The sequence below is a fragment of the Schistocerca americana genome, chromosome 3 (assembly GCF_021461395.2).
Source record: "Schistocerca americana isolate TAMUIC-IGC-003095 chromosome 3, iqSchAmer2.1, whole genome shotgun sequence".
Lineage (NCBI taxonomy): Eukaryota > Metazoa > Arthropoda > Insecta > Orthoptera > Acrididae > Schistocerca > Schistocerca americana.
The window spans coordinates 595,317,429-595,344,152 of NC_060121.1; the positions used below are offsets into that span (position 1 = coordinate 595,317,429).

Sequence of the window (26,724 nt, forward strand, 5' to 3'; positions counted from 1 at the left end):
TTTCCTACGTATTCTTCTGTTTGAGCTCAATAGAGGGTTGACAGCAGCGGAGGCAGCCAGAAACACTGTCGCCGTGTCTGCGGGTAACTCCACTTGGACAGACCACGGACAGAATATGATTTTCTCTTTTTAAGAAAGCTCATTTGGACATTAGTGATACTCCAAGTTCTGGAAGACCTTCGGGATTTGATGAAGACCGTTTGAGCCCATTAATCCACAATGATACACATCACTAACGCTGAGAAAGGACAAACGTGGCGAACTGTGATCACTCTACCATAGTGTGATATTTGCTTGCGGGTCTATTGAAACGCATACCCTAAGCCAAAAACACAACATCAGCGGGTGGACGTATGTGCATTTCTGCTTGGTCTTCATCAACTGGCTCGTGAAAAACACCGACCATTCCCATCCCGCATCGTTACTGGCGACGAATAATGGTGTCTTTATGCTAACACAAAGAAAAGAAAAGAATGTCTGAAATAAAAACAAAAAAGCAGAAACTCCCCGTACAAAGACATCCGCACATCAACAAAAGATAAAATTACGCATCTGGTGCGACAACGACAGTGTGGTGTAATATGAATTGCTTCCCGGAGGTATAACCATCACTGCTGGCATTTATTGTCATCAACTAAACCGTCCTGCAACGAGCAGTCCAAGAAAAACGACCAGGAAAACAGTGTGGAGTGATGTTACACCACGGTAACACCTGCCCATATTCTGCTAGACTGACAAAAAACACTGTACAGGATTGGGGTTGGGAAGTCATTCCATACCCACCATTTTCGCTTAATGTTGGAGTCTCAGATTTACACCTTTTCCGCTCTGTATGGAACAACGTTCAAAGAACTTCCTTTCTGGATGAAAATGCTCTCCGAATGTGGCTCGACGACTTATTTGTCTCAAAACCACGTGACTCTTACAGTTGCTGAATCGAAAAGCTACCCCAGCGTTCGCAGACTGTTGTAAATAGTGAAGGGGAATATATTATCGATGACTAAAATCTGTGTTATGTGTACCTGTTGTGTTTATTAAACTTACGGAAAAACTCTACTAACCTACGCACCAACCGAATACTTAATCAGATTAGAGCTCCGTTATCTAATTATGGGTGTCAGACTGAAAAAGATTCAGCCAGACTCCTAACTTCCAGTGACGGCTATTGCTCTGACGTGATTGATAATATTCCAGAAATAAAAACGCGTAAAATTACACCACTGCCCAAAATAACTACTCAGTAGTTACTAAGACTGATCCATTATCCCATCTGATGTCAAAATTTCAGACAGCCTTGTTAGAAGTTAAATTCTGACATATTCGCACCTGAGTTTACAACAATTACGGTATAACTAAATTGTTATTCAGTACTATATACTAAATGAACCCGTTGTCAGAGAGTGACGCGTTTAAAATCCCCTACAAGCGCCTTGGAGATTTATATGCTGGTCAGTCTGGAGGAACTGAGGTTACTAGGTTATCGGAAAAAGAGAGAAGCTGAGGACTAGGAAAGACAAGTTAAAGATTTGCGTAACATCTTTAAGCAAAAAACTACCCATACGATGTAGATTTAAACATATTTCACACTTTGAGGAAAGGTAGAATAAGACGCAACTGGAAGTACTTGGAATAAATAATCATATGACACTTCTAAATGACCGAACGTAATTTCCTTTTTCCTCTTAGTTACATTAAGTTTGACTTACACAAATGTTTGATTACAACAGAAAATTGGATTATTTCCATATTTTGTTAAATGTAATGACTTCACCTAAATTAAAAATGTTATTTTTAATGTTAAATGTTACAATGCTCATGTCACATACAGAAATAATATTTTTCCTTTATAAATAACTTCGTATCTGCACATTTTATGTATCTTCTGTATCAGCAATATCTGTGAGTGCATTGACTGAGAAGCTGAAAGCCTGTTCGTGATCGGACAAATAACCTTTTCCAAAGCGCTGAGGAAGACTACATACATACAAACTCAACTACGTATTTCCTGTAAAAAGAAGGCAAGCGTTCGCGCAATATAACGAGACGCAGACTGGCTGTAGTAAGCTGCTGTATTTGCACGGTGTACAGGTGTCGTGTTAGTGAGGCTAGCGGCCGGCTGCGGAGGAGGCGAGAACGCCGGTCAGCACGGTGACGACGCTGTCCCAGACCTCTTCGCTCGTGGGGATCAGCTGGTCCGTTGGCAGCAAGTAGCCGTACTGGCCCTTGTCCCTCAGCTCCCACACCATATTGTACCTCTTGCCGACCACGCCCTGCATCCAGTCGATGCTGTTGCCCGTCGTTGGACCTGGAAGAAGGAGAAAGCAGCAGTCATTCTCTGCCATTTGGTTGCAAAGGTTGACTGCAAAGTCAACAGGTAACAGATCTCTATCCCGTACTTTTTATCAGCGTTGTAAGCAGAGAATAAAAAAGTTTGGCTTTCGGAAGTACAGCACATACAGAAAAAAAAATTCAAGCTATCCGGAACATTTGTTATTCTATATTTATATCATGATCACAAAACGTAAATTACTTTTGTAGTGCCAAAATATTACATATAATAGTCACCATACGTTAAATGCACTCTGTCCGAATTTATTTCGTAAGGTTCTCGTGAGAACATTCTAATCAGTTTGCACTTACTTCTCACGACGTTAACAATGACAAAATAGTATGTAACTTCATATGTTGGACAGATTAATTTTTGCCACTTGTTGGTCCATACGACAGTTTGTGTCACATATTCGGTAATTGTTAGTTTGCATTCGCTTGCCACGGTGTATTTACTACTGTCTGATGTCTATACATTTTACTGTAGAGCGTTTGAAAATGGCGTAACGCTGTATGGGTAACGTGTAACAAAGTCAATAAAAAGCTATGGTCAAGATAAGGGTGTTATTATTTTGAGGGTTAACTGACCTCAAACGTTTTATGGGAATGGACACAAGGAACGCTGAGATACTTGGATTGTCTGCGGACTGCTTTCAGCAGGACAGTCATGAAGATGCCCCATAAGTCCTTTGTCAATGCAGTCATAGCAATACGTCGTCCACTAACGTTCTTGCCCATCCCCACGACCTTGTGGAGCAACTTACATTCTGCTGAGTTCCCCTTGTGCTCGTACAATTGCTTTTGGTGAACAGACATCAGGTATTCTTACCCTGTCAGCTGCTAATAAAACCCAGTAGCGAACGCAGTTGTGTTCGCAAGAAGATATACGACGCCCAAAGACCCATGGAAATGCTGAAGATGTTGTCTAGGGGAAAAAATTTCCATTCGATATAATTAATGACAGTTGTCTCCAAATGTGGATAAATGAAGGATAATGCCAATAACAAAGAAAAAGAATCCGTAGATCTTTAGCACATCACATTGTATAAGTATTTAGGGCTAACATCAAAAGGCGGTATGAAATGATGCGAACACATAAGAGTTTTAGATTAGTCGGAGAGACAACATAGATTTGCTGGAAGGGTTCTGGGAAAGAGCAGCCCATTCGCAAAAGAACTCGGTAGATGATGGCAATGTGACCAATTCCAGACTACTATTCCAGCGTTTGGTGTCCTGAGAACTGGGCATTACGACAGACGTAAAACGAATTTATAGACACGCTGCTAGGGTAATATCAGAACGATATAACGCATATGAAGTGTATGAGATATGCTCACTGATATGTAATGGAAATTTTTGGAAGAAACGGGCCGTGGTTTTCCGATAATCATGTTGGATTAATTGAAAGATGTTACTTTCTAGAAAGACTGCAGTAAAATTCTGCTACCATCCTTTTATACAGGATGGGCATAATAAAAGTTGCCTCGAAAATGTTTCATGAAGGTAGGCAACAGAATTTACTTCATCTGCCCACTGAGCAGGTGGACTAAGTTGAGTTGCGTATCTAAAGGTGCATGAAATAATTTTCCCAGTCTGTATCTCCGAATACGCCTCCGTAGTTGAGGAGTCAAGGTATATGGATGCTATGCAGAGGGTACAGATTCGATTCCGGTGCTGCCAACGATTTTCGTTGGTGAGAGGACTGGTCGGGGTGCACTCAGCTTCGTGATGCCCACTGAGGAGCTAATTTACCGAGGAGCAGGGGCTCCACGCTTTGGAAAGTCTGCTAAACAGCCGGGAGAGCGGTGTGTTGACCACGTGCCTCCCCACCACCCCTCCCCCATACCGCATCTCCATGACGCCAATTGACAGAGGATGTCACGGCGGATGGTAGACATCTCTTGGCGGTGAACGCGTATATTAGTGTATCCCGCTATGGGTGTGAAGAAAGAGCCAATTTTGTTTCATTAGAACGATGTCTTCTGAATCCGTGATGGTTGTGTGCCAGTACGTCGTTTTCTTCGACCTCTTTCACAATATTCAAACACTGTAAGTTCTATGTTCCAAAATTATACTGCAAATCGATGTCAGTGGTGTGCGCCTTTAATTTAGAGGATTACGTCTTTTTCTCTTTCCTTTTTTTATGTGACCGATGCAACTTTTCAGTAATTAGGTACGGATCTTTCGTTGAGAGAACGGTTGTACGTAAATGATCGCCAAAAATGGAAATTTCATCAGACCTCGAAAGGATTCTATTTGGTATAAAGACAGGACCGGTAGACTTGCTTCATTAAGTGGCTAAGCTGCTTTGCTAAATCACTCGTGATTTCAATTCTGTGCTATTTACTGCATCTTCTTTGGTGAAGGAATTAGTGACACCGTTTCAGTGACACTACCACTGTGCAGCACAGTGAAGGTACTGATCGTCTTGCCACTTTTACTTTACAAACGACCACATTCTCTATGGATTTTCTGCCAAATTGCCATACAGAGTTCACTGAGGAAACTATCAAAAACATCTGGCACTGAAGTTCGATCTAAATTACGAGCATCTGAAAACCGTTTCCAATCTTAGGAATGTTCCGTTATTTTAAATCTGGTATGCTTTTTTTCATGCTTCTGTAACAGTGCCTTGACCTGTTTTGTGACCTATGGGGAATGTGATCCGTCTCTTACAAATTCACTTGATATAAAAATCTCAACTGCCTTCAACACTACTTAAGCCACTTCTCATCAGGAATTACATACTTTGTTTGAAAGGAGCGGAGACTGGCTCTTAGCAAGGCGATAATCAAATATTTATCTTCTTATCTGACACTTACCAAAAACTTCTTGTGTGCTACCAATGGTGTACTCCGTGCCATATCTGACCCTCAGAGCATCGCGACCCTTTTCAGCCAGTTGGTACTGGAAAGAAAAATTTAGATTTTACTTCCATCGAACAATGACTGGTTGCAATGAAAGTGATTACGAAACTTACACGTTAACAGTCGATTTATGAAGTAACTACTGTCTCTAAATATCTTCTGATATTCCATGTAAATGAGAGAAGATAAGTATACCTGAAAGTCATTTAAAGTGACTTAAAATTCGTAAAACTCATTTAAACCGACTTATATGAAGTGTAATATGGTCCATTAAAGAATAATGACAATTCTGAACTTTACACACAGCCGCAAGTGGAGACTGTACGTAATTTAACTTTTGTACTGGACAAATTACATGGTGTTAAATTTGTCTCAGTAAATTTCATCACAGTACTTTGAAGACTTACATTAATATAGATGTTCCGTGAATTCGATCACATATGCATGAACACAGTCGACTTTTTGTTATTGTACTCAGTAATAAAGATGTCTAATATACTTGTAAACATTCTGTAGGTCTCAGAATGATCTTGTTGTGCACTACTCGATAAGGTAAACGTTACATGTTTCTTTTAATTAATTCCCTGTTTCATTGATACTGAACTCTAAATTTTACCTAAGCGCAACCACCAGATAGGGGCTGTGTGGATGATATTACTAATGGGCATTTAGAAGATGAGGTACTGGGTCCTGGGACTGAGAGGTATTCAGAAAGAAATGAAAACAAACGTATGCAATATATTTACATCACTAACACAGATGCATTATAGTTATTTATTCGGCTTTTCAAATGGCAAGAGATAGTGCATACTGATTGGTCAGTAAATACAAGACAATCATACACTTTCACTGCATTTCATGATATCTGACTTCCACTAAGGAACAAAAAACACAACAGTGGCAGATGAAACAGTGTGAATAATACAGTCCTGAGTTATGCTACTCACTTTGCCACTCCTACTGGTATCTTGCAGACTCGACATGTCAATTTGCCCAGTATAATTTCCCGTTGTGGAGATATGTAACTCTGGGTGCGCCTAACGTTACCGCCCAGGTTCTTTGTGCATATGGATACCACTGAGCGGTCGAAGGGAATGGATGAACCAGACGGCCTAGAGACACTGGAGCTAGCAGATGTACGACTCGACCAACAAACGGCCACAGCTCGTGGGCACTTTGTGCGCTTTGTAAAACAATTCGTGAGTAAGAACGTATCTTATATTAACAGCTGTGTCCCTGCTTATCACTGACGTTGAAACAGTGGGAAGAGAGCGAGTCCTAGCGTACTATACGAGGCCTATCTAAAAAGTATCGACCTTTGGCCAGAATAAATATTTCGAATATCTGAGGGGGTTGGGACCCTAATCCCCATCAAATTAGGCCCCTTGTGCTTGCACACACTTAGCCCACCGATCCTTCCACCACTTGAAACATCTCTCGAAGACTTCTTTTCTAATGGTGTTCAGCTCCGTCGTCGTGTTCCACATTATCTCTTCTCTACTCTCAAAACGGGATCCTTTCAGTGGCGTCTTCAATTTTGGAAACAACCAAAAGTCGCAAGGAACCATGTATGGAGAGTAGCGAGGTTGGCGAACGGCTGTAATTCCGTATTAGGCCAAGAAATTCTGGATCATGTAGGATGAATGTGCGGGGGCGTTGTCGTGATGCAGTTGCCAGTTTTTCGCCGTCCACATGTCTGGTCTTTTGCGCCGAACTGCGTCACAGACTCGCTGGAGAATGTCTTGATAGCACTCCTTTGTCACTGTTTGGCCTTCCAGTGCGTATTCGTGATGCACAATTCAACGGACATCAAAGAAGACAGTTAGCATCACCCTGATGTTGCTTCGCACCTGCCACACTTTCTTCGACTTTGGAGACTCGGGATGCTTCCATTGTGAAGACGGTCTTTTTGTTTCTGAGTCATACCGATACACCCATGACTCGTCTCCAGTTATCACAGCGCTCAGAAACCCAGGATCAGTGTTGGTGGTGTCCAGAAGGTCCTGTGCAGCGTCAAAACAGAGGTCTCTTTGTTCCAGCGACAACAACTTGGGCACGAATTTCGTAGCCACTCGGTGCTTGTTCAAATCATCACGCAAAATTGAATGTGCAGAATCTTTACTCATTCCAACCTCTTGGAAAATCTCTCACATGGTCAAACGACGATCTGCCATCACCAAATTTTGCACCCTCTCAACAGCAGCTGCACTCTGAGCAGTTTAGGATCTGCCAGAACGCTGGTCACTCTCCGCTGATGTGCAGCCATTTTTGAATCGATTGAACCACTCCTTAATTTGTGTTACACGCATCACATCTTCTCCAAACACCTCCTGAATATTACGAATTGTTTCGATTTGAGAATCACCAAGATTCTGACAAAATTTGATGCAGTATCTTTGCTCAACACGTTCGGTCATTTTGAGAGAATCGGTAATCCGACGAACACGTTTTGTAGCACCTCAGTCAGCGACCGACGAGCAGCGACTGACGAGCTGGAAGGCGGGGACAAAATTCAAGCATGCGCATAAAGTTCTCTTCCTTTAATGTCTACAGTGGTGCAGTGCTATCGTCTCTATTTTGCGCGGGAAAATCAAAGTTCTGAACTCGTACACTCACAATGGAAATGTAGCAAACCGGGCCAGATCCCATCAAGTGAACAGCATATATACAGGCATCAGAATATCGTGTAAAACAAAATGCGAATTTCATTAGTTTTTACAACACTATCGAGAAATTTCTAGAGTAGCTCACAACAAAAATAAATTACTATTTTTGCCTCTTTCATAGCTGTATACCTGCGCAAAATAAGTCTTAGGACAGATATTTTCTCAGAGAGATTTAAATATTCATTGTTGAAGGTACTAAATAAAAAATGAAACGATGTTAACTGCAGATTAACTGACTGCAGTATCATATATGAATCAGAAAAGTTTCAAAAGACCACTGTATAACACCATAGCTGCCTATTTCCTTGAGCACAATTCACCGAGAGATTTTCAGTTTGATTTTATGCATACCTCCTTAACTGAGTAGGCAATATAGGTTCCTTGCATGAAGTAGTGGATGATGTTGATCAACAACTGCAGATTCTGGTTATCATCCCCCCTCCTCCCCCCCGTGCCATCGTAATTGCTTTTATCTATGTAATCAAGATATAAACAAATCAGAGTATACTGAAATTAGGGGTAAGGAATTCAGATATTTGAATCTCATTTGAGCAACAGAGAACAGATGGTACTTTAAAGTGGTTAAAAGTGAGGTCTTAAGCTAGGATCTACATTAGAATCACTTCTTTGTCAGAGCTGCGTTTTAATGTGTCTCCAGCTATTTTAGATACTCTAATGCTCTGTTTTTACTGACTGCACAAGCATCATTGAAACATATACATTTCTGAAATTGAATATTACAGGAAATTATATTCTCGCGAGAAACAGGACACCATTCTGGTTTTTGTTTTCCTAGGCTTTCACAAAATATTGAAAATAATGTGAATTCTAATTCCATATATTTTATTGTTGTTATCTTCAGTGCTATTTTCTGTGCAGCTTTCGATGGTTCGATGTTTCATTACTCTGACTTGCTCTTTGTCAAAATATTTTATGAATATTATATTCTATGATCTCTGTTTGCCGATACAGATTAACATTTGAGTAAAAATTGAATAAATAAGTAAACACAGCTTTTCTCATGGAGGATCCCCTGATCACAGCCTATATTTAATCCAAATCTGCAGCTTTCTTTCAACATAAATCTTTCAGTATTCCATGTCCACAGCATTGGAAAATCTATTACACCACAACAGATAATGTCATATTTCTATGACGCTAGTTCGTAGTTCTATCATACTGCCGGCCGGAGTGGCCGAGCGGTTAATGGCGCTACAGTCTGGGACCGCACGACCGCTACGGTCGCAGGTTCGAATCCTGCCTCGGGCATGGATGTGTGTGATGTCTTTAGGTTAGTTAGGTTTAAGTAGTTCTAAGTTCTTGGGGACTTATGACCACAGCAGTTGAGTCCCATAGTGCTCAGAGCCATTTGAACCATTTTTTTCTATCATACTCACACATTTGGGAGATTTCGTTCTGTATACTACCAGCTTGTCCTTTAGGCAACGGTTTCAAATTTCTTCACATTATTCTATATTTCATTCGGGTATCATGCCTTTGCAACTTGCTGGTAAGTTTCATTTCTAACGAACGCTGCTAGTGGACTCCATTTGATTTGTGCACTTTCTTCCCTTTCATTCGTACTTTGGCAAGTCACAGCACTTACACGTTTATCCAATGTTTTGTCGCTACTACGAACGTTACAGATGTAATGGCACTTCCAACTTAATTATTTTTATCTATACTGCGCTTCACTTTTTCCTAATCCAGTTGCATCTGATTCAATAATATGCACTGCATAGCAGCACATCACACGTAGTTTCTTGTAAGATAAAGAGATATAGACAGAAAAACGAGAAAAATTGAACTCCACATACGAAACGCAATTTCAAAAGAACGACTCGGGAGTCCAGTCTTTGGAAATATCAATAAATGTCAATGCTACCTCACGCTGTTCCTGCTCATGGTATTCAAGAATCCCTGACAGTCCCACCTATTTGTCATATACATAAGATTGTGATATTTTATTGAGTGGTTTCTTATCATCAGTTGATAGTTTAGAGTTGAGTGGTTGATTCGATTTTCTGTATCGTAGTCCTTCTAGCAGAACAGAGTGTTTCCTCCCGTATTGGTAGGTTTCTTGCAATATTAAAACATTGCAATGCTGTTTGCTAAAATGTGTGTTCCAAAATACTAATGCTAAAGAGCGTCATTGTGTAGAAGCCTCAACACATGTACGATTAAAGATGGTTAATGTCTCTAAAAACGCGTCGAAATCAAAGTTATAGAAGGTTGAACACTGACTAAGTTTCAAGCACGGATTTACGAAATACGTGGGATACCTGAATCAGTATACCTAGATGGAAATGTATCCATCTTATCCCTACTAGAGAGAGTTGTCTCAAAGTTGAAAATTATTTTTCTCAATTAAAATGAATGGCCTGAGGAAAAAAAACCCTTGGTATTTGAAAGTTTCACGTAGTCAGCCTTAATGAATAAATTCTTTTTATAATTACAAAGGTCACATAAATGAATGATATACCCACCAGCTCGTCGTAATTGTCCGCAGTAACGTTCGGAACCCCATATGGGAATATGAGCACTTGAGAGTAAGCGTGGAAATTGGAATAGAAGAGCAGGTCGTCGCCGAAATTCAGCAGAAAATCCGCGAACGTAATCACTTCCTGTTGGGTGAAATTGGCTGGGCCACGGTGGTTGTAGGCACATGGGTCTTCACTGGCGTCGTACTCTGTCAACACAATATTCTAATTCTCAATTATGATTCCCTACTTCAAACAAACAAATCATATTTAAGTTATTTATTTATTATTGCATCGCCCTTTTGGCCTCAATTTGTCGTGGTAGGTGGGCACAGTATTCAGTGATCCAAATGTCCTTCCCAGGGAAGTATAGTTCGCTAGCTTTCTGGATAAGAAGAGTTGAGTGGAAGCAAAATTGGCCTACAATGGTTAGGTTAAGTTCGTCAGCTGCGATGAAGGTAGCTTCTCCAGGGAAAGAACACCCGAAATTATATTTACTTGTTCCCCGGAACAGAGGTGTATCTCGAGGTCAGTAAACTCTACTTGCGAAAAGAAAAAAATTAACCACTTACAATCTTCAGTAGATAAATATCTAGACGAGTAAGTGTTATGTTACCCACAGCACGCAAAGGCAAAGGAAGAAAAAATATGATATCAGGACAGCTTAAATACAGCAACTTACAATGTTAGTAGGCTCGGCAACGAAGAAACTGAATTACTTAAAGAAATGGAAGACAAGGACATAGATATACTAGCTGCAACAGAAACGAAGAAAGAGTTAAAATAATGAAAGATGATTAATGATATGATGATGTTTTACAGTGAAATTTCGGAGAAAACCAGAGCTCAATTGGGAGTGGACACCTTGGAAAAATATATAGGCACATAAAATAGACTCATATATCTTTATTAATGAACGTATGATGACTGTAAGATTAAAGTACAACAGTGGCTACATGACAGTAGTAGTAATATATATAGAAAAAGGAAAGGAACAGAAAACATTAGAATTACATCCTATTTGTGAAACGAAGTAGATAAGCAAAATAAAATTGCTTATAATATTACTGTCAGATTTAAACACAAGATTAGGGAACCATCTATAACTAAATTGGCACTGAAGGGGACAACATTTTAAATAAAAATGGACAAGAATACAGACGATTCACTAGTTTAATAATTTGAAAATTACCAACACATTTTAAGAAAATCGATATCCACATGAATAGACTGTACATTGGAGATCAAATGTCATTATTTGATTACGTGTGACTTACCAAAAAAGTATTCTCACTGTCAACAAATAAAAGAGTGTATCGAGGAAGCAACATGTCCTTCAGTAATTTTAATAAGATGGAGAAGGAGTAATAACACTTACTGAAATAAAGAAATGGCAGCCCAAATACACTTAACACATGATAAAAGTGTTTAAACTTCATCCGAAAAGAGACTAATTGAACAATTGCTAATAAAACCAACCACTGATGCTATTAGTGAAGACTGGTAGACAGTGAGTAATACTGTTTAGGAGACAGCTTGTAATGCACTGGGAACAGCATTTAAAAGATACAACAAGAAGGTATTAAGAAAATGGAATGAACAGTTAGAAAAAGTAACGAGGGAGAAAAAGGAAGGATTTCTAAAACATATACAAAATACTGCCCAAATTAAGAGTAGAATATAACCAGTACAGAGCAGTTTTTAAAAGAGAGTGTAAAGAAGCACACAGACGATATTGGGAAATGGATGTAAATAATATTGAAAATGACTTTCATGAACAAAAAGAAATTAGCTATAAAACAACTAAATATTTAAACAGACAAGAAAAAGATGTATTAAACATTGAAACCATCAACGAACAAAAATGGGAAGAACATTGCAAAAAATGTGGTATGATCAAAACTTAATGGAACAAGGAGAATATATGACATAGGAAAGGTGTAAATGTACTGAATAGAAGAATTGCAGTTTGTGTAAACGATACTGACAGTGAGATATTAAAATACTGCAGAACTCCCACTAATCTAAGCTTTTACTTTTCTTAAATTTATGCTGGATGAAAGCTAGAATAGTGGAACTCTATTCAATAGCCGCCAGGAATCAAATTTTAAGAGAGGAGGTCGAAAAGACTGTATTAATTATTGGAAAATAAGTGTTTAAACAGTTGGATATAAAGTTAATACAAAAATTTTATTTCTAAGGCTGAGACCAACGCCAAAGCAGTCAACTAAAGACCAGAGTGGATTTAGATTTCGACAACCAACAATGGATAATACGTAGTTTGTAGGTATTGATTAATAAAATAAGATAATTTAATAATGAGACACATACTGCTTTTATTTGACACTGCCAAGGCGTTTGACTGATTAAACACGGTAAAGCTTCTGCTATTATTACAAGAAAATGGTATTCTGTGAAACCTGATAAGAAACTTATAAAATAAAACTAAAGTTTTAATAAAAGCAAGGAAGAAAATAAGAAAGAATGGTACAAATAACCAACAGAATTAAATAAGGTTGCATCCTTCTATAAAATTATTCAAATATATACGATTAAAAAACGGAATGAGGGTATACAAAACAACAGAGACTTAAAATGAGATACGAACATCATGTAAAAAGATTTATGTATGCTGAATAACAAACTATGACAACCGCTTTGGATGAAGAATAACAAAGAAATATTTAAAAATTAAAACTAACAGACCAAAATTATAATTTTAAAATATCTATAAAAAAGACAAAAATAATGTTTCCTGAGGGGAACAACAGGTGCACTCAAAAATAGTAGCAGAAACCAAATTATTGAGAAAATTGGTCATTTTGACTACTTGAGCTGTGACATATCTTTTTATTATAATAAAGAATAAAACAGTAAAACATCAGGGTATTTTCGAAACAATAAAAACAAAATTAAACAAAAAGACAACCAAAGAAACATTACTGAAATTCTATAAAACACTATCTTCTCCAGTGCTGCTTTACAGACCAGCAAATTGGATAGCAAACATTGAAGACATAAACTGAACTGCGATGGCAGAAATGAAATTCTTCAGAGCAGTTAAAGAATTTAAACTAAACTACAGAATAAGAAACGAAGATTTTATAAATGAGCTTAAAATATTTGAAATAACAGGAGAAAATGAGACATACAAATAGACTTAAGCAGTATGTAGACTGACTTGAACAAGAAAGCTGTACTAAAAATGTTTTGCAATATATACCCAAAAAGGGAATGCAGGTTGCCCCGCGAAGCTATGGTGAAAAGACGCTGAAGTCAGAACAATTTCCTTAAACCTAATCTATGAATGCGGATGATGATGATAATGATTTTTTTTTGCAGAGCTGTAAATGTTTATTTTCTTCATGCGATGTAAAAAAACGGCATCAAATGCCATCGTCCACATGCTCCAAACAACATATAGCGTGGGATTTCGTTAGCAATACTGTTTCACCATGCAGGAAAGGAACGTTAATGCGTGGCCTTTGGATAGCATTCTGCGTTATTGTGCTAGTGAACTTACTTGTACAAGGATGATAACATCGTTTTGATTACACACACACAAAGTTCAGTAGTTATAATATCAAATTTACTAATAAGAGCCCTGCACCACTGACTGTTACTCAGAAAGTCGCTCGGACCCATTAATTAAGCAGGAAGACTAAACAACATGTGCTGCTACCACCGAAACCCCTACTGACCACCCTCAAAACAGTATTTGGGGAGAATAAGGTTTCTGGACTAAAGTTGAAAGATAACTGGGTCGTGCTGGCATATATATTTTACCACACAGATTTCCCCTTTCTGATCGTAGCCTTCTCTGGAGTTGCAGCTATAGACCGCATCATTATACATGAAAAGCCTCATGGAGCATATGATGTTATTCAACAGATCAATAACAGTAATGGCCCTACTTGACTCATCTGAGACACTCCTGAAATTACTGGTACATCTGTGTGTTCTGTTCTGCTATGAATGGCGTGTTGAGTTCTGTATGCAAGGAATTCTGAATCCAGCCACAAACTGTGTCCTATACTGGGTAACCTAGTATTTTATCGCTAAACAACAGTGTGGAACTGTATCAAATACTTTTCGAAATCCAAGGAACATGGCATAATTATTGATACTCTGTTGAAGAATCCATGTAGATTTTTATAGAGGGGATTTTCAGTATCAAATCGAAATACTTTTGCATTTAGAGATAGTGATTTGTTAACTCAAAAGCCATATTCACAGTAACGTTGTTTAATTGCAGATTACAAGCCAACAGTATCCAGTAATGTACAGGAAACTTGTGTCTGGGCCCAGTTTCTGTCAGAATAAACATTACTTAGATCCAATTTACATTTTACAGAACTGAATAAAGAGTACCCATTGGTGATGGAACAAAAGTGCTCATACATGTTTGAGTTTCTATGAAGAAACCGGTGTTTGGGTAACAGGTGCACCTTGTAATGAGCAACCAGTAAACACAGTACCTGGAAGAGCTGCAGAACCAAATGATCGATACTTCATCACCTAGCCATCACCTAGCCAGGCATTCTGCAGCAAGCTCTACAACAAATACACTTCATAAATTTATAGATGATAATCTTCAACATAAAGTTTGATGGAAATTGTCTAGCTCATAGTGTAATTCTAGACTGCAAAACTGTCTGTGAATAGCGTGTAATCTCCAACAAGAAAAGTAGAAGGAAGTTGGAACTGATGCTGTTAAAACAAAAAAGTAGGAACTACATGCTAAAAAGCAGTCGCTCAACACTGAACATTACATAACGCATCTAGATCTTCCATAATATCAGCTCACTTTGAGAAAATAATAGAAAGAGGAAAGGCACACGTACAAAAGATAATGCAAGAAAAACAGGAGAAACAAAGCAAAAATTCAACACAATGATAAACAGCATAAGAACACCACTGCAGAGAATCATCAAGTGAAACATATAATTTGCAAAACAGTAATATCACAAAATAATGAAAGTGTGTACCAGGAAAAACGTCAGCACACAGCATTAACACACACATGCCATACAAAACCCAGGAAGACCTTATAAAAGAGACTGAACACATTATATTGGAGAAAGGACTCAACACATAAATTTTTTATGAAAACTTCACTAAAAAGATTAGCAGCTGTAGAAATAACACAGATGATGGAAATGCACAGATCCACTGTGATCTCAAGTAGTAGAATATCTGAAGAATTTACAGCCAAGAAGGTTCAACAATCCTAACACAATGCTATACCAACAAAGGAGACAAGGCAGTAAGATGGTCATCATGAAAGAAAAGGAGTGCATAGACAAAACACTAGATTTTCTGAAGAGCAACATCACGAAGATAAACACCGATTTAACAGCAAATAACAACAGTAACATTCAACAAAGTCGGAAAAGCTTTAAAAATACATTCACTAGAGGCCAGACAGAAAGAAAGACACTGGGACATCAAAAGGGCCCAATTCTAAATTCCATATCAAAAATGCACACACAACATATTCCTTTAAGACCAGTCATTAAGTTCAGAAATTTTGCATCACATCATCTAGCCCAGCACACACATTACTACAGAAAATATACCCTTTTGAAAACAATAGTGGCATGGAAAACACAAATGTATTAACTAACAGGATGAAGAATATAGACGTTGGCGACACAGTAAGCCTTATACCACTTGAAGTCATATCAAAGTATACTTGCATCCAGTAGATGACACAATGAACATCATTAGACTAGAACGAAAAGAACAAGGTAACGTAGTAGGCACCCACACATTGAATAGCAACCACACACAGGACTATAACAGCACAAAATTACTTTGTGTTCAACAAAGAATTATATTCACAACATGGAAGACTCTCAATGGGATCACAAATTAGTGGGATCTCAGCCATCATTTTCATGAACAACCAAATGAACAAAGACCTGGGATGTACTCTGCCAATGGCATTCCTGAGTGATGAACCATTAACACACATAAAACAGCTGCACCAGTCACAGTCAGTCAAACCACTTGATGAAATAGAAACGAGGGATCTCCACAGATTAAACAGAGCAACCATAAACAAAAAGAGCTGCACACAGGCGCTGAATACACTAAGGAAATTAACAAGATAATATGTAAATGGCCAAGGAATGAATTCACCACTTATACACAAGATCTTGTACAACTCAAAGAACATGACACACACACAATCACCACACACAAGACATAACAAACAAGCACCCATTCACAAAACAAAATGGCACATACTCACATATTAAAAAATTTCATAGTACAAAATATTTTCCTTTTTTTAAAAAAATCCTTTTTTTAAAAAAAAAAACAGGAACTTCAGATAGTACACAGAAGAGATAATGCAACACAAAAAATACTTAGAAGACAAGAAACGCCCATAAATACGAAGGGTGTTCAGTAAGTAATGCAACATTTTTTTTTTCTGAAAGCAGGTTGGTTTTACTCTGGATTCCACCACACCATATTATTCCCCACTCTTCTGGCTACAAAATCCTGTATTTCAACATAATCCCCAATCAGTGCTACGGCCTTACGTAACCTTGCTGGAAGGGTCTATATGTCTGCATGGTGCCACTCTACTGGTCGACGTCGGAGCCAATGTCTCCTAAATCGAACCAAAGAGATGAAGGTTGGAAGGTGCGAGATCCAAGCTGTAGGGTGGATGATGAAGAACAGTCCAATGAGGTTTCGTGGGTTTCTCCGGGGTGCTCAGACTTGTGTAAGGCCTTGTGTTGTAATACAGAAGTTCGTTTACATTTTTCTGGCGACGGACACATTGCAGTCTGTTCTTCAATTTCCTGAGGGTAACAAAATACAGAGTTGATCGATGCACCATGAGTTGCGTTACCTTTTGAATGCCCCTTGTCAACACGTCAGGTATGTATGAACTTATATGCAGCTCCTGTCAAACAGTATAGATAGAGCAAATATGCAGGATATTCAGAACACCCTAGAGCTATAAAAAGTAACAGCTGGGAACCACATTTGCTGACCACTTAACAGACCATGGCAACCACAAAACTGAAATATAAACAGATTTAAAAACCGTGAAGCCCAACCTCCGCCTATACTAATAACTTACAGCGGAAGAAAATTTCCACATACAGTAGACATTAACTGATGGAAAACATGCTATAAATGACTTCACTGCAATATGCGATGGCAGAGTACTTAACACACTAAAGGAAATGGTTACACACACACACACACACACACACACACACACACACACACACACACAGACTCACAGATACACAAGGAAAGAGAGAGGGACAGTGGAGAAAGCTAATAAACTAGGTGCAAATTTGGAGCGAAACTGAGCCGACCGCTGTGGTCGAGCGGTACTAGGCGCTTCACTCCAGAACCGCGCTGCTACGGTCGCAGGTTCGAATCCTGCCTCGGGCATGGGTGTGTGTGATGTCCTTAGGTTAGTTAGATTTAATTAGTTCTAAGGCTAGGGGACTGATGACCTCAGATGTTAAATCATATAGTGCTTAGAGCCATTTTTTGGCGCCAAACTGAAATGAAAAGAGGTAAACTTCGACAGGCTGTAGACACGTTAACACTGTCTTTTGTAAAGTGAAAAAGTGTTACTTACGAGCGAAGATTCAAAATATATATGTGATATATGTGCGAAAGTTTCAACAACAAATAAAAAACGATTTTCGAAAGCTACCTGTAAGTAATATAGTCGAGAAATATTTTCGCACAATAGCATTGCGTTTGGAAATGAAGCGGTATGTTCATTCAGCAACCAAACCAACGATAACATCTTTTAATTACGTATGCCAAGTTACCAATTTCCAATAATGTACAGAGGGTCCTATATTACCCAATAATGTACAAAAATTAAGATAGTGACAACAACAGACAAAAACTGCTCTTAGGCCCAATGTCCATTAGAGTAATTATTATTTAAAATATGTTCACAGAATAAAGAATATGTTTGAGGATTATGAAAATGCAGTTGTTTGGCTGACGGGCAGACCTTATATCCAGTAATTGAAACTACACAGTTGCTATGTCATAAAACAAATAAAAAGAGCCCCATCATCGCGGTGCAGTGTTATGAGCAAAAACAAAAAAAGAGAAAAGGCTGTTTTAAGAAACGGCTCGCAGTCAACTGTTTTATAAAAGAGGTTATGAGTTGTACTAACGTGGAATCACCATGCCTGTCTGTTGCTGGTCGATGGTACGGAATTAGCCTCACCAGTTTCCACATTCGTTCGTAAAACGTCTTTGCTGTGATCGCCCTGAGAAGTCTCGTCGATAGGACTGGCTGGCTCTTGGCACAATGCATGCCGCTTTTGTCGATATCGTGCGGGATACAAATGAAATGGAGTAAGGACTACACGCCTACTACGTTGTGCTCTTGCTGCAGCCATCTGGGAGTTGATCGTATGGAGTGTTGCATGCAGAAGACTGTATGACTGCAGTACGTATGCAAAGCGACCAGCAATACGCACTTTTCTCATCGCTCGCCACGGGAGTGTTTACAAAGACGAAACAGACTAGTCCACTGGACTGAAGACCAATAAGCGACCGTGATTGGGAAGTCTGGCTTTCAAAGCAACGTGTTGTGCTTAGATTTTAACCATGTTATCAGAGGTCTGTATGCAGGGTGTATACAAAAGTCGCAGTTTCAGCGTGTAGGGCGATTGAAGTATGGCACTCACAATAACTTTACGATGCTACTTTGTCACTGTATTGCCTTAAGACTTGAGGTTGGGTGAGGATTGGCAACATCACTGTGGTTATGAGCTGTGCTAATGTGGAGATCCACAGAACAATCAAAATGTTAATATTTAATCAATGACTTTTCGCTGCATACAGTTAAATGATGAAACATTTTCTTAAAAGAAAAATTTAGTTATTTTTGCAAATAAGCGAACTAATTAGTCGGCGCATTAATTAAAGTCAACAGGCCGTAATTGAGACGTGTCGACAAGCCATATGTAGGCTGAGCCCCTAAATGTCAAATGGGGCCAGGTGTTGTGATGTCTTTCTTCTCTTCTCGCATAACGGAAGAACTAAGCGTGAATAACACCTCTGTTAAATAACATTTTTCCATTTATTATTACTTTCTTTGTTGTCAGAACTGTTATTTTGCACTGTGCTAGCTCGTTATGCACCAGCTTTTGGATTCTTACATACAAAACACAAGCATAATGTAATACCTAAAGAAACTCTGAAAAAATATATCTTATGTACCTGTGCATTGAAATATTAAAATTATATGAATGTATAAGCCAAATATATTGCACAAGCGAGTAATGGCACAGGCAACTGTGTCACATGGATAAACTGGTAAATGTGATTAACAAGCCAAAAAAGGGGACGGTGGGGGGAGGGGAGGGGGTGGGAGAAAGACTCTGTGGAATGTGGGTGTAGAACAGTTATAACAAACTCATTATCTGATGGTCAGAGAAGCAATAACTGGCTGCTGCTACTTAGTGAGGGTGAATAATGGAGTTGCGTTTAGTAATTAAGGACCAGGTCAGGATTCTTTGATCGGTGTTTATTAATGGCCGGCCTTACGGAACATGCTCTGAATAAACGTCATTCATATGATGTGAAATGCAATGTTCCCCATAAAATAACTAAAGGCAGAAAACTAACACTACAGGAAGTTCTGGCCATTAATAAACAACAATCAAAGAACCCTGACAAGGTCCTTAATGAACAAACGTTGTTCCATTACTCACCCTTACTAAAGTAGCAGCAGCCAGTTATTATTTATGTAGCCATCAGATAATAAGCTTGTTACAACTGTTCCACGTTCCATAGACTTCTTTCTCTCCCCACCCTCCTTTTCTTCAGCCTGTTCATCACATCACTAGCTTGTACATATGACAGACCAAGTAAGACATAGTAGCGTGTGCCAGTACTTCGCGGTGTAATATATTTGGTTTGTACGTTCATATAGTTTTAACATTTGAATATACAATTATATAATATATATTTGTTCAGAGTCTCTTTAGGTATTACATTATGCTCGTGGTTTGCATCGATATAGTCATAAATTCTCACATATCACTGTTCAACAGTCTTTGTACAACTACGAATTCTCGCTAAAGTTGTGTGGAATATCTGTATAGTTTGAAGTTATTTGACGATGGCCGAAGAAGCCGAAAGCCGGTTCATAACGAAACATTAAATAAATATTATTGTGCAATATTAACACTGTGTATTATTAATACGTCTGTGTTTCTCCAAGAACTGACGGAATATTCCATGAACTTAGCATATTTATTACGTCTTACATTTTCTGGAAAGTGGATGTACACCTTCACCAATCTTCTACAGAATTCTAGATGACCGCCCCCCCCCCCCCCATCCCCACTGCCCGCATCACAAGTTCGTTATCCGTTGACACAAATGTTTGCAGCGCGGCTCCCTGTGTTATGGTATCTGTCGCATGGCCTTTTATTACTGTACTGTCTCATTGTCTCATTTACAATTAAACTAATCACATTTTCAATATGACAAGTATATCACTTTTAGGTTTGATGCAGTAAAAAACCGACTACTAAATTAAGAGTGAAATTTAGCTTGTTCTAGGACTTACGGAACGCAGCATGGGCCCAGTGATTTCACATTACCACGCTCGTATCAACAATGGAATTGCCAGAATCCGTAATTTAGATTAACATGAGTGTGAAGACATCAAGTTCTTCCACGAAAACGGTGGCTGCTCAGATCTACAGAAGCAAGATTTTGCATGGTTATGTACTTCGTTATGCCGATGCAAGTGGCGGAAAACTCAACAGTGCAAGAATATAAAGTGCATCTCGTGGATAAACATCTTCGACGCCACAGAAGTTGCACATGGAACGACTTTTTCATTTCCTTGACATGTTAATAGTACTCTGGTTCAAATGGCTCTGAGCACTATGGGACTTAACTTCTAAGGTCATCAGTCCCCTAGACGTAGAACTACTTAAACCTAACTAACCTAAGAACATCACACACACCCATGCCCGAGGCAGGATTCGAACCTGCGACCGTAGCGGTCTCGCAGTTCCAGACTGTAGCGCTTAGAAACGCATGGCCACTCCGACCGGCTAGTACTCTGGAGAAGTGTCTTCTTACCCGCAGTAATTCATGCCATACCTTGGCTGGTCTGAGAGCAGCATTTCAGGTATTATGGTCAATGTCAATATAGTAAACATATTTTGTTGTATCCTTCACGCTGTTGCAGTTTTGTTCTACCTTTCAGATGTTTAATTACCAATATCAGCTTCAAATTCGTCAGATGTACTGGATTTCTGTTGCTGAATATTACTCTTCTACAATAACGAATAATGTGAAATACACGTATTTTAACTCTCTGGATGTGAATATTTGATGTAAGAGCATTTAACCATCGCAATAGCGACGGAAGTCAGGGGTACCCTATGCCCAACTTTTGTAAGTATTGTAATCTGGTCATGTAATTTATATTTTAAAATTCTGAAGAAAATATTTATTGTTTTCAGTAAAACTTTCTACCAGAGTCTTTAACTGTTTTAATGTTTTAAGTTAAACGTAATCCTGAAGTTGAAGTCTGAAGTGAAGCAGCAGATGCAATCTTCATAAAGAATGTGAATATTTTGAGGTTCTGGACCCTACTTCGACATTAGTATCTGTTTAAAAAGAGAGTTGTTAATGAAAGTTAACTACAATTAGCGAAATTTGCATCTCTTATCTTTTTAGTTGTCCTCTACCTCTTCCATTGGTAGTGTACATTATTCAGAACGTTTTGGTGTTACAAAGGCAGTACTAAAAGAAATTTTATTGCTGTAGACCCTATTTACTTATCAGTAAACCATTAAAAAATATGTTTTTAATGAAACTGAAAAAATTAACTAAACTTCTATTTCGTGTTTTTTTTTAGTGGGCTTAAAGTACCCACTCCTACCCGTTCGTAGTATGCGTTATGGGAAAGGCACTGAAGTTAGCATCTTTTTGAATATTCTATTTTCTAGGAAGCAACCGGATAAACAGAAGTTCCTTAATTACTACGTACAACAAGGTGTATTCGGCCTTAGGTCGTATCTGATGCAATAAAATAGCGAAAATTAAAAGAAGGTGAGAATAAATTATAGTGATGGTAATTAAGCAAATTGTTAGAGACATCAGTGCAAGGAAGAAAACTGATTGAGTTAATATTAATCGAATAAAGTAGCTATGCTATCTCGGTAGTAAAATAACAGTAGATAAAAGATGCTTAAAACAAGTTATTTACTGCAAAATAAAATATTCCTACTACAAACACATCAATATCAGAATATTCGACATGAGCCATATTTCTGGGTAACCATTATCCACTTATCTTAGAGCTGGATACTGGGAATAGAGAAAGTGAGATTGAAGATCAAATGATATAAAATCGGCCTAGATCATTAGAACGATCTGAAGGTAAAGGACGTTAGATCTGGAAATAGTATACGAGGTAAAGGACAGAAGCTCAGTCAGAAGGCAGAGGGCAGATGAAATTTATAGGACATATGTTTCTCATAAGTATGTTTCACGGCAAGGCAATAAACTGGAAATCAAGAACAAACCAAAAGAGTGTACTTCTAGATGTCAAGGCCCAAAGGAGTTGCAGAAATTATTTGATAAAAGGTGAACAAATGTTTTACTATATTGCGTTTTCGTATGAACTGTATGTTGTTTGAAATAAAGTACTTTATTCCATACAACCATCGGTCGAGTTTGACCTCATAGTAATTTTCAAGTATGCATGCATGTTCATTATCGTCAGTACGCACATGGCGGCAGGAAGGCGCATACATACACTGCCGGTATAAAAATTGCAATACTCTCAAGGACACGATCATTCTATTAACATTTGAGGCCACAGGTAGATCATCTCTCTAAGAGTATATGACAAAAAATTCAGACCAAATGAAACACACATGTCACAGTAAAGTCTTAACAATACACAATATATGCTCTCCTGGCGGCAATGCATGCGTGTATTCTCGTATGCAAACGAACATATAGGCGCCACATAGCATCCTGCGATACATTTTCCCAAGAATCTTGCGCCTTTTATTGTAATTCGGCAAGAACGATTAAGTTCCAGCTTCATCATGTCCCATATGTGGTCAATTGGTGGGAGATCTGGTGGTCTTTACGGCCAGGGTAGTTGCTGTACATCAAGAAGAAAATGTTGTTTCGTAGCTGCCATTAGTGGACGCGCACTGTCCTGCTGAAAAAGTACATCTTCCTTTCGAAGAAATAGCAGTATGATGAGGATACACAATACACAACATATGCTCTCCTGTCGGCAATTCATGCGTGTATTCTTATATGTAAACTATCATAAAGGTGCCAAATAGCATTCTGCGATACATTGTTCCAAGCATCTTGCTCCTTTTGTTGCAATTTTCCTATTAATGAGCAGGAAGGTATTTCTTTAACCTGCAGAAATACCAAATGTGCCCGCGAGCTGTAATTGGTAGCCCATCCCCATACACACACCAACACACCATGAAGCCTGGTATAAGACATGTGTGTCGTCTCTGCGCTCTGGAACAGGCACCTCACCAGGTCCATCCCATACGCATGTACTTCCCTCAGTGGCATTCAGTCGGAACTTACTCCCATCAATGATGACAACAGAGGGGCATCACATTCTCCAATCAACTGTTTCACGACACCAGAGTGGCCCAGCTTGGCAGTGCCGCGATGTAAGTGGTAGCCTGGCCAGAGGTACCTGTGGTCTTAATCTTGTTGCAAGCAGCCGATTCCCAACGGTCTCTGATGACATAGTGGACTCATCAGGTGTCCAAATTTTGTCCCTGTACTACGTTCGGTCGGCCACCGCTGCTCGGACAATGTGTCGATCTTAATGTACGTCTCTGCTATGCAGACGACCAGAACCTGATCTACAGGTGTGGAAGCGTTCCACAGACCAGTTGAAAACTGCGAGACATCACCGATACATTTTGCCCAACATGTGTAGTAACCCGTCGATTCATCCACCCAGTTTCCATCATGTGCACAATGCGACCCTACTCAAATGGTGAAACTGTCCAACAGAAGTACGTACTCGTAGGTGGGGCATGGTTGTACTCTAGAATCAATGAACACGCAGTGCAGTTACTGTCCGCAGATTCAAAACAGAAGGCACACAGACAGGCCGTCAGAACGCCGACGACCGTGACAAATGACGAACTAACTCTATAGTCCCTCACTGCCTACATATTACACTCTGGTGCCACTGAACGCAGACATTGAGGGTGGTTCATTTTTCTACCGGCAGTGTACAGCAGCATAAGCTGCCACTCAACAGGATGCCTCTAACTCAACATGGGCGTTCCGGTACTCGTTCCAAAGCTGTGTAACAAAAATTCACTTTCGATTATATGGCGATTTGTCTTTTTGTGTTTTTTTCTTTTTTTTTTGTATACAGGAAAACGTCTACGAGCACTAAGTCAGTCACTCGTAATGCAGAATTAAGTACTCTTTTTCAAGCAACACGCAGCCTATACGGAACAGTAATAAATGACAGAAGAGGAATGGTTACTTCGGCAAAGGGTAGAGTTTCAAATGTGTAACTAAGCGCAGAATGAGCCTGACAGCGGCTACGCAGGGCGGTGCGCAGGTCTTACCTCCCCAGTGGAAGCCCCAGTTGCGGTTAACATCGGTCCCCACGCAGGTCGAGTTTGGGTTCGGCTGCCGATTCTTGCGCCAAAGACGGTCCTGAAAACATATGAGTTCGCAACAAAAGTTCTCAAAGATACGCTCAGATTAGTTTAAGACATCGGTGGCTATTAGACGAACAACCTGCAATCAGGGGACACATATTGTCCATAGAGATCGGTGACTTTACGCATCCAGTTACTATTAATTTCCTCCCACAACAATAATATTACCGGTTCGATCTGCTCGACGCCTTCAGCTCTGTGGTCATCGGAAAATGATCTACTGCTACTGAAAAAAAAATGTATTTTATAACATTAAATTGATACTTTCACGTCATTCTGTATAGCAAGTACAGCTAACTCAATTTTTTACTACATGTTTAAGTTAATTACTTGTTATCACGACAGTGATTGGAATAACGGGTGAAATGTATTGGCATTTTACACTTCCTGCCGAAAGGAAAACGATTAAAGAAAAGGCGGGTAAAAGACAAAGAATTATTCCACGACAAATTTTGGAATTTAATTTATTCTGAGCAGAAATATTTAGAACCGTGTCTGTGTTACACAGTTCAGAGCATAGTCACTACGTTTACTTGCGACACATCTTCCGAAAGACGAAAACCGAATGCGGAAAAAAACATTTTTCGCTTTCATGTTTACACGTTAAGGTCTGAAGCGGATTTGTTAGCCCAGTTAAATATAGCGCCTGGAAAACAGCTCTTACAGTTTGTGATTTAGTCACCAAAATGGCTATTTCTCTTCAATTACATCAGATGTGAACAGCTGTAGTCTAATATTTCTACTTATACTTTACTGTACAAAAAGCCGATTCGTCCACACCAGCCAAAAATTCTTAAAAATGAGATAGAACTTGACAGTCCTAGAACTTTTAAAAACCGGTTGCGTATACATGGGGGCAAAAATCGCCTGCGGGATTGGAAAACCGGCAATTAGAAGATGATCTCCGGAATCGGTTTTGAAGTGTTCACATGATCACCCAAAAGCGGCATTGGCAAATAGGCTACGAAATCCTGTTTTGGGAGTCCCATGTAAACGGGGTGAGAGATAATATGAGAAACAATCGTCTCTATCGGCCACTAGTACACGATTTCAACCATGTGGATCCATTATCTGATGCTGGTTAGGTCTTGAGCGTTTACTTTATTATTACCTAAGGACACCAATATTACTACATGAACCATGCCCCCTATCGATATGTTTGCCAGCCGCCAAGCAACGTCCTCCCTGGCGCACGGCGAAGGGGCGCTCTTATGGCCTGGCTCTTTGACTCAGCGTCTCTCTGGCTCGGCTCGGCCTCGGTTGTTGCCAATGGTGTACACACTCAGCTTTTAACCTGCATGCTTGCCTGTTAGCCAGGCAGGTAAGGTGCAGCACGTTATTAGCAAAACGGGTGAGAGGCTTCGCCCCCATTCAAGCAAAGCTATGCGCGTCCCAGGTAAGCTAAAGTAATCTAGCTTGCCTTCGCGATGTTCTACGCTACGTAGCCGTTTATTCTGTACAGCTTCGTTGTAATGTTATGAGTAGGTTTTGGCAGTTGATAAAAAATCCTTTTCACCCGCGTATCACAAGACGAGACTCAATGAAAAATACATTCGTTTTCGAGCATTGTAGGCCAGAAAATGGAGGATTGTATTTGACCTGTTTTCCTTTTCGGCGTATTTCCAGCTTATTTGTTTATTTCGATGTGAACGGTTTCTGTACAACTTCA

General features: G+C 39.3%; 1 protein-coding gene across 1 annotated transcript in view; it reads right to left on the reverse strand.

The window, feature by feature from the left end:
• Positions 1–1,651: 1,651 nt before the first annotated feature.
• Positions 1,652–26,724, reverse strand: part of LOC124607290 (zinc carboxypeptidase-like) — a 67,420-nt gene continuing 42,347 nt past the window's right edge. Inside the window, exons 7-10 of the mRNA XM_047139576.1 lie at positions 24,960–25,050; positions 10,348–10,550; positions 5,151–5,235; positions 1,652–2,305 (exon numbers count right to left, since the gene is read on the reverse strand). Of these exons, the coding sequence (XP_046995532.1) occupies positions 2,106–2,305; positions 5,151–5,235; positions 10,348–10,550; positions 24,960–25,050 (579 nt within the window). The 3' untranslated portion in view covers positions 1,652–2,105. The remainder of the gene's footprint in view (positions 2,306–5,150; positions 5,236–10,347; positions 10,551–24,959; positions 25,051–26,724) is intronic.